General features: G+C 40.8%; 1 protein-coding gene across 3 annotated transcripts in view; it reads right to left on the reverse strand.

Annotated features, from left to right (window-relative positions):
* KLHL17 (kelch like family member 17) overlaps window positions 1–13,865 on the reverse strand; it is a 1,233,332-nt gene that overhangs the window by 120,372 nt on the left and 1,099,095 nt on the right. For all 3 annotated transcript variants that reach the window (XM_044063097.1, XM_044063096.1, XM_044063098.1), the window contains one exon: window positions 5,791–5,864. In XM_044063097.1, coding sequence (XP_043919032.1) covers window positions 5,791–5,864 — 74 coding nt within the window. The remainder of the gene's footprint in view (window positions 1–5,790; window positions 5,865–13,865) is intronic.

A 13,865-nucleotide genomic window follows, 5' to 3' on the forward strand; every position in this document is an offset into this window, starting at 1 on the left:
TAATTAATTCAGACAGAGAAATTCTTAAATATGCGGCTACTGGAATATGATATGCATCCTTTAAATGTAGAATTCCAAAAAAAATGAAAGAAAGACATATCTAAAACTGGTCTCTATGAAATTTCTTTCTTTGGTACCAGAAACATTCCTGAATATTTATTATTTGACATTTGTTTACCCCAAACTGGGTCTACAGAACCCATTTTTAGCAGAGGCCGACGGAGAAAAACTCCACATGCAGTGTAATACAAATACATTATAAAATGAATAAAATCCTTTGCCAACAGAAGAGAGAGGAACAAGTTTTACCACCCCTTGAGTCTGCAGATGCTGAATGACTGGCAGAGATAACGAAGTCTGATCAGGAGGATGAGAAGTCGACTGAAAGGGAGGAAGGGAGTCCCACTGCCCTATGTAACCCTGCTGCATGGGTCTCATAGCCTAGTCCACAGCCCATTATCCATGTCCAAAGATTAAGATGGAGATCCATATTTAGGGAAGAATTAAAGACTTGCCAGGATGAGAAAGGGGGGAGTTAACATTTGTAGGCAATCCTACTTAGTGGACTGTCCTTGTTTCTTGGGAACCCCCCATTCTTTTTGAGCCTCCTTGCATCATCATCAACCCCCTTTTCCCCATTTTTCTACATGGGGTCAAAGTATCATGTTAACTACCACCATCTCTCTAGATTCAACGCCACACTCCTACCTTCAACATTCTTGCCTGACTGTCTTCTTTCACACAATCCATCCACCTGTTTCCTGGATGCCCTCGTTTCCTCTTACCTTCTTCCTGTCTGTCCCAAATCATCTTCACCAGACTGCCTTCTGCTTTTCTTCATGTGCGTCTTCTACGTGTGTATAGAACCACCATAATCTGTTCTCTTTGACCTTCTTTGCAATTTCAGCTACTTTGGCTTCTGCTCTTATGTCCTTATTTCTTCATCTATCCCACGGTGTGCATTCTGCCACCCTTCTCAGGCACTTCATTTCCGTCAAATCTAGCTTCCTCATCTGCTCTGCCTTTACTGCCCAAGTTTCTATACCATACATTAGTACTGGTCGCACCACTGTGTGACACCTTACTTTTCTGCTTCTTTGGCATTCTTCTGTCATAGACCAGAGACTCTATGCCACTAGGCTACAGCCCCTCTGATTCTAGCTTTGACATTTTCATTCAGACTTCCCTTCTCCTCAACCACCCCTCCCAGATACTTGAAGCTATTTAACTGTTCCACTATCTCCCCTTCTATTTCAATTCTCAGCTACTTCCAATTTTTCCAGTTTGCTGCCATTACCACTGCCTTATCTGTGCTTAATTTCATTCCACGTGCCTTCAGTTTTACATTCCATTCTCCTATCCTTTGCTGAAGTTCTTGCTCAGTCTGCCTGTAATGCCACATTGTCTGCATACAGCAACTTTGTTGGTCTGCCCCCTCCGACCGGTTTCCTAATGTAGTCCATCACCAGCATGAACAGCAGTGGGCTCAGAGCTAACCCCTGGTGCACACCCACTCCCACTGTGAACCCCCTCTGTGAGACCAAATGTTCATACTTGAGTCATTAGGTCCTTGTACACAGCCTACAAATGTTTCTGGGACTCTGAACCACTGCAGTACTGCCCAAATCAGCTTTACTGGGATCTTGTCATATGCTTTCTCAAAGTCCAGGAATACCTTGTTGGACTCTTTCCTCACCTCTACCTTCCTGTCAATTATCTGTCTCACTGCAAACATCAGGTCAGTTGTGCTGCATCCTGATCTGAATCCAAACTGCTCATCTCCGATCTTACATTCTACTACTCTGCGTATCCCTTTATCAATCACCCTCTCCAGAACTTTCATGCCATGTGACAGGAGTTTGATTCCTCTGTGCTGTCCACAGTTGTGGATGTCCCCTTTGTTTTTGTATGACGGTATGAGTATGCTTACTCTCCAGTCATCTGGCATATGCCTTTCTCTCCACACTGCTATGAGTACCCTGAGGAGACATTTCTCCCCTATCTTGCCAGGCATTTTTATCATATCTGTGTGACCTCAACTGAGCCTGCTGCTTTCCCTGACTTCATTTTCCTTAGTGATTTTCTTACTTCTTCTAGGGTGGGCTCTGCCTCTTCTCTCATGTGGGGTTTTCTTCATTGAAAAGCTGCTGGAAATACTCCGTCCATCTACCTTTGATGTCCTTTGAACTGGTGAGCAGGTTGTTGCTGGCATCCCTTAGGAAGGGTGTCTGACTATCTTCTTTCTCTCTCTCTGTCTTCACCTTGCAACCTGATATAGTTTCTTTGTGCCACCTACTGAGTTACTTTCCAAAACCAGTTAGGGTGTCTCCAATGCCCTGTTCTTTGCTATTGCAACTCTTTCCTTATGCTCTTTGTTAGGCGTCCAGTATTCCATCCTAGCCTGGTTGGTCTTTCCTATCTTCCACTTTTTCCTGCACTCCTTTCTTCTGATGACTTCCTGGACTTCTGCATTCTACCACCAGCTTTCCTTATGTACCTAATTTCCATGCCTAGCTTGGTCACATATCAGTTCCATAGTCCTCACACATGCTGTTTCGAGGTGCAGCCATTCTTATTCAACTCCACCTATTTCCTCCTCTTCTTGGGGTGCTACAGCCCTGAGTAATTCTTTGAACTGTAGTACTTTCTCTCCAGTCAACTTCCAGGTCTTCAGCCTGGTCTCTGTTGACCTTACAGACTTCTCTGAACACTGCCTGCAGCTGATTCTGGCAACCAGTGGTTTATGCTGTGGGCCGACTGTTTCACTGAAGGTGACTTTGTAATCATTGATTCTACCCCAGTGCCCTTTCCTTACTAGGAGGAAATCTACCAGAGCTGCATGTTGGCTACTATTGTATGTGATCCTGTGACTGTCTATCTTTCTGAACCATATGTTGGCTATTATCAAGCCATTTGCCAGACAGAAGTCTTTTTGAGCCTCTTTCGAACTGTTTAAAAAACTCTACTTGCCTGAAGTTTGCTGAGACTGATTATTTTACTTTTTAGAAAAAGAGCCTGAACACGGGATGACAACTTTAACAAACATGGAGAATGAAGGCTGAAAAAAAAATGAATAACCCCTTGAATCATCTTTCCTCTCTTGGCACATTTTCCAAGACATCAGAAGCAGATTGTCCAAAAACAATCTCCTGACTATTTGGAAGATGGAAAGGTAGAAAGCGTGAACGTACGTACATGCAGCTGGATCAGCAGAATATGCATTAACCTTGACAGTGAATGGTCACCCGCTGAGGGGGAAGCAGGACTCTAGCTACTGGGACACAATTCAAACTATAAATGCATTAAGGAATCTTGTATCCTCAATCCTCAGAGTAAGATCGCTCAATCATTCCATATCAGCACAAGGAAATGGCCACTGAAATCTACATATTGCCATCAAGAGTGTATAGTCAGCATGTCACTTTCTCACTTAACCCTAAAAATATCTGAACACAAGGAGAGGGAAGGCAAACTCTCAGACAGTGAAGAACCAGGCCTGCAGCCTACCAAAGCAACAGTGGTTTCAAAAAAGATCAAGGGCAAGGATCCACAGACCTCGTAGATGCCTGACTCCTGATTTTTCACTTTGCATAGCCCTCTCCAATGTAGCAAAGTGTTGGGCAGTCATGACAGTTTCAACCTTTTCTCCTTGCTATCAGCTATTTAGTCAGGTAGGTACGACTGCCCACAGGTTTCACAGCCATGACCTAGGCCAAAGGGGCAACATACAATCCATAAGTAAGTACTAGGCAATCAGTCCGAAGACTATTACAAGCATAGCCAAAAAACAAAATTCAAAAGTTCCCTCCAGCCTCAATGAAAGCAAGACAGGATAGACCATGAGGAATTTGAGGTTACCCAACCAATAATCTAGATTTCTGTTGAAGGTGGCAAGGGTGCTACTCTGCCTAACATGCAGTGAAGTTTATTCTAGAGCTGAGGGATACATTGAGATACGAATCTATTACACCAAGTTGTTTTATTTACCTGTTGATAAGGTTTAGTTCCTTTAACACCGTATTTGAGGTACCATTAGTTCTGCAAAGGAAAATTGGTCAAACAGGGATGGATCTTTCATGACTCGAAAGGTTAGGTACAGATCTCCACAGAGGAGTCTCTACAAGACTGACTAAGGAGAAAGTGCTGACAGTATTTCCTGATAATTACAAGATCATTGGCCTCAGAAATCTTCGTTATGAATCTCTGAAATCTCACAAGTTATGTGATATGTTTAGACAAATGCATGCCAAGTTGTGCATTATATTTAATAATGGGTCTGATAAGAACTGAGTAAAAGGGAATTAAGACTTCTCTGGATTTAATGGAGAAGCTTTTGGAAATAAGATGGGGCAGTTAAAAGGCTGTCTGAAATACTGTGGAGACAGTCAGATTATAAGAATTTATCAACAACAGTTCCTAAATCTATTATAACAATGTCTGATTTGAGAGATGCATCACTTATAAGGTAAGTGAACCTGATTTGTTTACCAAAATGAATGATGCAACATTCCTTTACATTTCATTTGAGACCACTGTTTTTGCACCAGTTGTTAACATGGCCTAACTCATGTTGTAGCAGTTGTGAGTCAGCGGAAGACTGAATAACAAAACCTAATTTACAGTCTGTAGACTTAGGTCAGGAGTGCTGGCCTGAAGGGAGGAGAAATATATGCCAAACAGGGCAAGGAACAAAACTAAGCCCCTTTGGCACACCACTGCTAACTTTTTTGCTTTCAGAAGTGAAACCTATGACTCTAACCTCAAGGAGTCTGTCACATGATCAGTTACCTATCCACCACAATATAAGGATTTATATTCAGATTTACAAAGTCTGTCAATAATGCCTGTATGGGGAATAGTGTCAAAGGCCTTGGCCAGGTCTGGATATGCTGCACATACTGCATAACCACTATACACTAGTTTGGTTACTTTTTCAAGGACGTTTAATGAGATTTAAGAGGAAAGACCTTTCACTGACATAGCCAAACCGATAAGGGTCCAGTCTTAAAAGAGATCTTCAATGTCCAGATTAATGAGGTCTGACATAATGCGCACTATAGCATTATATACAAGGTTAGTGAGACTAATTGGTCTATAGTTACCAGAGTCTGTCAGTTAAATTACATAAAGCATGACAATAAATATCCAAAAATACACAACATGGACTTGTAATGCTGGTCTCATGGTAACTGCAAGGCATACAGTCCTAGAGATTAAGCAGCAGCAGCATAATCTGCACGGGAGGGTAACCGTAGTCCTGAATTGAAAAGCAACATATAATCGATCTTTTTCAAAATGGCGGCAAGAATGGCAGCCATTACTGATCAAACCTGGTGCTAAATAAAATAAGCAGACATTTTACTAGTCTTGATATAAGATCTGGTGACCACACACACACACACACACACACACACACACACACACACACACACACACACACACACACACACACACACACACACACAATAGGTCTATACTTCACAGGAATCAAACGTGAGAACTTTTCAGTAGTGCAAGGCAGTCTGAGCTGTGTAACCATCTAGAAACTACCACGGCATACTTCAGTGTGCGTGCTGCACAAATCAGGCATAAGATCTCAGTCATACGTTTGCCAAACAGGGTGTGGCCCTTGAGCACATGGACTGAAGATTTTAAAAACAGTCATTGGAAAAAGGTGCAATAAGGAAATGTTAAAGTGCAGATGGCCTGTCAAACTCATGTATTCAGATGTACAATTGGAAGTTTGTACAGTATGGTCTACAAGACTGTAAAAATAACTGTAGCGCTTACCTGTGGATCATACTTTTCCACTGTTGCCAAGTGTGAAGAACTGTCATATCCACCAACAGCATAGAGAGTACCATCTGTAAAGCAAAGAAACGACACAGAGTACAGTAACATTTTTCAACATATCATGCAATGCATTCCTTACAATGTGCAGGCATGAGGCTTACGAGCATGACTCATACAATAAAGAGATTTTTAGATGTATTACTACACATTGTATAGTTGCATATGTATGGGTTTGTGAGAAATTATGTTATAAATATTTTTTTTTTTTGAGAAATTTATTTTGAACTGCCTAGTCTGTGCGTCTGGCCCTTTAGCATGATTTGCTTTTTCTCTTTCTTACACTGAATGGCTCTTTGAAGTATGAATAATGGAGACTGACTGGCAGGGTGGGGGAACACAAGGTTTTGCTCAAGTCTGGTTCTAGTCTGGACAGCTTTTAAGTGACTGCAGTCAGCAGTTTACAAAGAAATGTCAAAGTTTCTTTCATCAAATGTGTTTCAGCAAGTGCTTTTGCATACTATAATTTTGGTGTGTGGGTGTGTGAGTGTCTGTGTTTTTAAATCAACTGGTAACAAAAGAGGAGTTCTGATTACAAACTACCTCCAGTTTTTGGTAAGTAACCATGTGGAAAAATTTAGATGGAAGAGTCTTAAGATTAGTTCCAATCCAGAGGAGAAATAACCAGACATGAAGTCACCCTTTCACTTTTGGATTAAGCTAGGGAGAGAGCCACACACATGGAAAATTAAATACTTGATAAAAGTGCTTCTAAAAGAAAATAAAGCGAAAACAAATGAGGCATGTACATTAACTGACCATTACTAAAGCCTATACTGTTTCTGTGGTGAATTACGTTACTGTGTCTGAGCAAAGACAGAATTACATGCAAAAGTTTAGCATGAATCTTCCTGATGCAATACCAACCCTTAGGTCCCTGGAAATGGTATGTCTGACTGTCCAGGAGAAATAGTTGTAACTGCACAATGTTAGTTTGTATGAAATTTCTTTAAAGCACATCATTGGTTAGAAAACATCATAGCAGCAGGAAATGGATTTAAGTAGCCTCAAAGCTTGTCGGTTTTGTTGTATATGAGAACTACCAGGAGATGACACATTTCTCTGCATTTGGATTGTTGCTGTTACATGTACAACTGGATAGGAAACCACAAGTTCTCCGCAGGCCTATCCTATGCTGCCCTCCTAGAGTCAAAACATGCAATATGAAGGTGGGTGCTGGCAAAACTTTAATGGCCCTTAAACTGATCTGCTTTGTATAGCCTATGATCCTAAAAAGATGCTCAGGTCATCTTCCCAAACTGTGCCCACAAACTTTATTCCTGGCCTGCGAGCCATAATGATCTACATAAATAACTGGCTTACATTAACAACTTGTTGGACTGGCTTCCTGCTGGCGGGAAACCAAGTTATGACAATAAATTTACAGGCAACTTAGTTCTAAGAGGCACCCAACAAGATGCAGCCCTTGCCTTTTTGGGGGCTGATAAAAGTATCCACAATGCATTTGACACTGAATGTTAATTTTCTTTTTGTAAGCCACTGCGACAATCTACCATTTTCCCATGTGTAAGAATTAAAACACAGTGGCAAGGTAGCACTAAGAGCTGAACAAAATATTTAATGGATTTAGTGCTTTCATCTGTCCTTTCACAATGACTTCTTCAGAATAACACATCAAAGTAAAAAGCACAATATAAAGCCTCTCCTTACAGGTAATTATGCATCTAAATACACTCTTTACAAAAATTGTTTTTTGTTAAAAAAATGGTGAAGAGGTGGGGGATAAGTTAGGAGAAAAGCCAACTTTAGTGTACAAGAACACTAGTATTAAGATATGTTGGAACAGAAGAGGGAGTGGACAGGATGCCAAAATAGTGGTTACACCAAAAAGTGTGGTCATTGTTCCCAGTGTAAACATATACTAGAAGGCGACAGGGTAGGTATACCACAATATGGGACTGTTTGCTCTGGGCACAAAGGTAATTGTGCTACAAAAAATGAGATATACATCTCACTGTGCCAAGTGTGTGAAAGGTATTATATTGGGAAAACCAAAAACACCTTCAGAACACGGATATACCAACATGCATATGACATAAGTACAGGCAAAAACAATAATGCATTAGCAAAACACCTTAGTAAATTTCCCATGCACAATTTTAGATTCTTTGCTTTGGAACATGTAAAAACAAATGAAAGAGGGAGACATAGTGATATATTCTATGTGGCAATTGAGGGTGAATGCCACAAATCCCCCTGGACTAAATGAGGTTGTATCCCTGGCCAGTTATTTGAAACTAAAATCTGAATTCCACCTATAATAACGTTTTAAACAGTACTTATACATCCACTGGTATTACATGTAATACAAGCATTTTTAAGTGTATTTTATGAATGGTCTTGTTTGAAACATAAAATGATATGTTAGGATGTTTGTAGTATGGTAATATATTTTATAGATGAATTGTGTATGCACTTTAGTATTGCACTTCATTGCTTAGATATTAAAATGCACTTGTCACTTTAAATGTTAGTGCTTAGATCAATTGGTTAATTAGATGCATAATTACCTGTAAGGAGCGGCTTTATATTGTGCTTTTTACTTTGATGTGTTATTCTGAAGAAGTCATTGTGAAAGGACAGACGGAAGCGCTAAATCCATTAAATATTTTGTTCAGCTCTTAGTGCTACCTTGCCACTGTGTTTTTATTTCTGTGGTTTTATTTCTTGGTTTTGCACTGAATAGTGGTTCATGTGTAAGAATGCGTGTCGAGTCTAGGCCTGTTTGGTGACTGTAATATTCTTTTGCTGCATACTGTTGTTTTTCACTATCAGAGTCTTGCAATACTTAAGGTCTTAACCTCAAAGAGGTTAGGCTTGTAATAATCTGCAGATTGATAGCCTAGTATTTACTTATGAATCTAACAATCTGCAGGCTTCTGCCTTTGAAACTGTACCTGACGCGAGTACAGGCTAGTCAAAATATGCACTATTCCTTTGGGCTACACCTAGTCTGCCAAGGAAAGGTGTAATCCTTGTCCCACTATTCCAACTTTGCTCTCATGGCTTCAGAGAATAATAATTTGCTCTATTTAGGGATCTCAATTTCCACACACCTCTCTCCCACTGTCACACCCAGATACCACCTCTGCTCACTCTCTGCTCCCTTACCTCCAAACCTGGTTGGTGCTCTTCACGAATTGTTTGTCATCCCTAACTACTGTTAGGCTTGTCCTTCCTGTCCGTAGACTGTTTCACCTTTATTTTGCCTCCTCTATCTCTCAGTTGCCTGCACAACCAATCATAGTGCTTCCCTTAAACCCATGATATCCCAAAACTGTATGGTGTGGGAGGTTGGCTTAACAGTAAGGTATTTACCTTACAAACACAAGGTACAAAGTTTGATTCTCACATGGAGTAATTGGCTAAGCTTAAAATCAGTTAGCCTAGTACTAATGTATGACCTATGAGCCTATGGTGCCTACAATAACGTTCATGTTTACATTTATCTTGCTGGTTTCCTTACTGATCTCCACTTGCATACATAACCCCTCACTGTGCTACAATGCAGCCACTAGCCCATTTACCACGCCTAATTACATCATGCTCTCAACTTAGTACAAGCACCCAGGCATGACGGAATCTTCCCCTAAAACACCCCAAGTCTTAAACCAAATCAATCCTCCTACTAATAGCCAAGGTGAACAAACCTGCTGTCAAACTACTTTTTAAGATGCCTCACCTCAAAAGAAAAGATCTGCTCTGCTACAACCACCCAAATCCATTCCATACATAACCTGTAATGCTAACTACAAACGTGGCTCCTCCTTAAAGGGTTACATTGCTGCATTTCAGTGCTAAAAGTACTTCTGGCATGTTAAGCAAGCTTAAACATTTGCTAGCACTGCACATTCCTCCTCCTGATCTCCTTATATTTGTGGATATTAGAATTTTTTATTTATTTAACATTTGTTGATCAGGAAAGTCCGACTAGGTTCCACAGAGCCTGTTTTCAGCGGAGGCCCACGGAGAAATGATCCAGAATAGTTAGTTATTTAGAATAGAATAGTTGCTGAAGCGTTACATGTTCAAGTATGAAGTTCATGTTCTTGGTCACACACTAATATGAGCCAACAGACTACATACAAGATGTGTTTGCACATTTTCTTACTCAATTCAGAAGCCTCAGACAGTGTTACTATGCATATTCGAGTCTGAGGAGGAGCCAACAGACTACATACACGATGTGTTTGCACATTTTCTTACTCAATTCAGAAGCCTCAGACAGTGTTACTATGCATATTCGAGTCTGAGGAGGAGCCAACAGACTACATACAAGATGTGTTTGCACATTTTCTTACTCAATTCAGAAGCCTTAGACAGTGTTACTATGCATATTCAAGTCTGTGGAGGAGCCAACAGACTACATACAAGATGTGTTTGCACATTTTCTTACTCAATTCAGAAGCCTCAGACAGTGTTACTATGCATATTCGAGTCTGAGGAGGAGCCAACAGACTACATACAAGATGTGTTTGCACATTTTCTTACTCAATTCAGAAGCCTCAGACAGTGTTACTATGCATATTTGAGTCTGAGGAGGAGCCAACAGACTACATACAAGATGTGTTTGCACATTTTCTTACTCAATTCAGAAGCCTCAGACAGTGTTACTATGTATATTCGAGTCTGAGGAGGAAATGAACTGGTCAGAGTGTGCCTACAACAGCCCTCCTGTTCTTCAGGTAGAACAGGTAATCATTCTCCCAGGTGACTTTTAAACATTTTTTTACATGAAAATGCATTGAATTTTGATTGGGACTGTGACCGAGAAGGGTTTACAGAATACTTCACCCACTACGTTAATCATACATACATAACGTACAGTATGTACATACATAAATAACTAAATGGAATATCAAGCATGACAATATTACTGGGCGACTTCAAGGTTGACTTTGCTGTTTTGCAAGATTCCCCAAATCAAAGATACTCTGGACTTTCACCAACTAAATATTCTTACCAACACATACTGACATAATCACAGTCAAACACAGAATCCTGGATTTGGTGGTGATCAAGACCTGACCATAAATTTGCAGCCAGCATCCTGACTTTACATCTGTAGAATGGAACTGCATGCCTTCCAACTAACATTATCTCATCGAAGCACATTAAAAAGACATCACACCAAGGTAACTTGCCTGCACTTGTAAACACAGACAGGACCCCTTGACTGAGGATGGCTAGGCCACATGCCTACTCCCGGAGGTGTTTCTGGTCAATCCTGAATAAATATGACACTGCATGAAAACGGAGTTTGGGAGCACTCTTTAACCTAACTCTCTTCTGAACTGAAGTCCAAGATCTGAGAAAGAGGCAAAGCTTGATTAGAGCATTGTAACAGGGACAAACCCATTCCAGCAGCTCACAATTCTGCCTGAAATAAAAGAAAAAACCCTGATCAAAACTGCCAGAAGGTACTGCCTTCTAAGGCCTCCAAAAGCAAGACCAGGTTTAAGAAGTAGAGAGTTCTGGAAAGAACTAAACACACTGCTAAAAGGGTAATCTGGTAAGAATGTACAGCTGACTGGTACAATTACCAATAATGCCACTTTGGGACACCAGTAAACCTCTCAAAGTATTTCATCCGGATTCCCTCCCCACCCGGATCATTCATTAACCTACACAGTATTTCCTTACCCCCCCTCCTTATCAAGAAGTTGAAGCAGATCCCCTTCCATTTACATTTCTGAAGATGGCTGCCCACCAAACTGCAGTCCTGGTATGGCTACTCATAAGATGCTATTTAAATGAAGGCACCATGCCAACACTGTACTGAACCCACTTGTAAAAATGTATGAAAAGACTGTGCATGTGTAACTTGCATCGTATCAGTACAGCACTACCTACTAAATGATTTCCAACATAGATTCAGGCCTAAAACATGGGACTGCACTGACCCATCAAGCAAACCATGTTCTGAAGACAACCACAAATACAGACTTCTGTGCAGCCATATTCTTCTTAAATTTCTCCAAAGCACTTATTGCAATATCTCATGCTTTACTGTTTGATCAATTCGAGCCATCTGGAGTAATACTTCATGACAGTCTGCTCAACATCTACCTAGCAGGCAGTTATGTTAATGCTCAGTGACAATCCTTCATTTGCAATGGTGATGACAGCTGGTGTATTTCAATGTTCGGTACTTGGTCCTCGCCTGTTCTGCGACCTCATCAATGAGATGTGAAAACAGTAGAAAGCATTTCCCATTATCTGTACACTGAACAATGCTGATTGGCTATGCTACAGCTCCTCCCCCACTAAAGTATCAACCACACAGAAATCTTCCTTTCATACATAGGAAAATGAATCGCTGGTTTCCACCTCCTTTGTGCCTTGAACACCGCACCTTTGCTACATGGTGCAAAGAAGTTCCAATGCTCTGATGAGCACACTGACCAGCAAGTTTTCATTTAGTGCTTCAAGTGGAGCATTTCAATACCTGGGCCTTCTAACTGATGATACCAAAGTCATTTCCTGAACAGAGCTCTTCAGTTGTGAAAAAAAAAGTTGGGACTACTAAATCATTTCAAAGGCTTCCTGATTCCAGCTTCTAAAACTAAAATTTCCAATGCTTTCCTTACACTCTTGCTATTGTATATCACTTGTATCCTGCTCAATCGCAAACAGAAAAGCATGGATGAACTCTGCTCTGTATATCACATGACTGCAATATTAATTCTGGGAGCAACTCATACCAGTCAGTGTACCATTCTGACTGGTTGACATGTGGCCAGCTCCCCCAGCTTTCAATTCTTTCTTGAGCCAACTGTTCCTTTCACTGAATCTAACTTCTGCCTCCTACAGACATTAAGAAATTATAATTCAATTCTTCTTAGCACCAGCATTAGGTGTTGGCATAATGGTTAAGGTGTTTACCTCACAAGCAGGAGGCACGGGATTTGATTCTCCCCAAGAGAAATTGTCTAGTATTAAAATGTTTCATGATGGGGGTCATACTTTCTTATGTGCCAAGTTCACTTTGTGGATTTCCTTGTCCAAACAAATAAATAAAATGAAACCTACCTATGCCATTGAAGCTTCTTTATAAGGTCACCTCTCATGCATAAAAACGTACTAATTGCCATCCAGTAAAGTATCTACCTATAAGCCCCAACACCTTGCGTTAAATAATCAGTGGTCTTTCTGAGCCCCCTAAGGCAGTAAGTGATACCTATTTTCTTAGCTTACTAAGTGTCTGTTTATATCCCACTAATGCGGACAGCTGACCTACTGACACAATGTACTTACACAGTTGTATTTGCTCCTGCTCTGTGTTTGACTTAAATCCCTCACTGGGTTTCCCCCACAGAATACACCATGGATTCAGGAGACTATTTGGTTAACAAATTTAAGATAAAATACAACTCAGCAAGGGGAACAATATGTTTTTGCTTCCCTGGAATAGAATGTGCCATCTGTTGTTACTCTATGTTCTATAAGAAAACTATGTTGCAAACCTTCATCCTTATCGCTACAATCCCAACAGTGCTGCCCAGCACGGACACCTGCCCCCTCCCATGAGAAAAAAGAGATTAACTGTATGGGATGCCAAACTATACCTGATGTAATGTCTGAGGCTTGGGCCTCGGCCTCTAATATAAACCATGTCACTGTAAACTACACCTGATGTAATGTCTGAGGCTTGGGCCTCGGCCTCTAATATAAACCATGTCACTGTAAACTACACCTGATGTAATGTCTCAGGCTTGGGCCTCGGCCTCTAATATAAACCATGTCACTGTAAACTACACCAGATGTAATGTTTCAGGCTTGGGCCTCTAATATAAACCATGTCACTGTAAACTACACCTGATCTAATGTCTGAGGCTTGGGCCTCGGCCTCTAATATAAACCATGTCACTGCAAACTATACCTGATGTAATGTCTCAGGCTTGGGCCTCGGCCTCTAATATAAACCATGTCACTGTAAACTACACCTGATCTAATGTCTGAGGCTTGGGCCTCGGCCTCTAATATAAACCATG

This window comes from Protopterus annectens, chromosome 2.part1 (assembly GCF_019279795.1).
Source record: "Protopterus annectens isolate FY-2018-M chromosome 2.part1, PAN1.0, whole genome shotgun sequence".
NCBI lineage: Eukaryota > Metazoa > Chordata > Ceratodontiformes > Protopteridae > Protopterus > Protopterus annectens.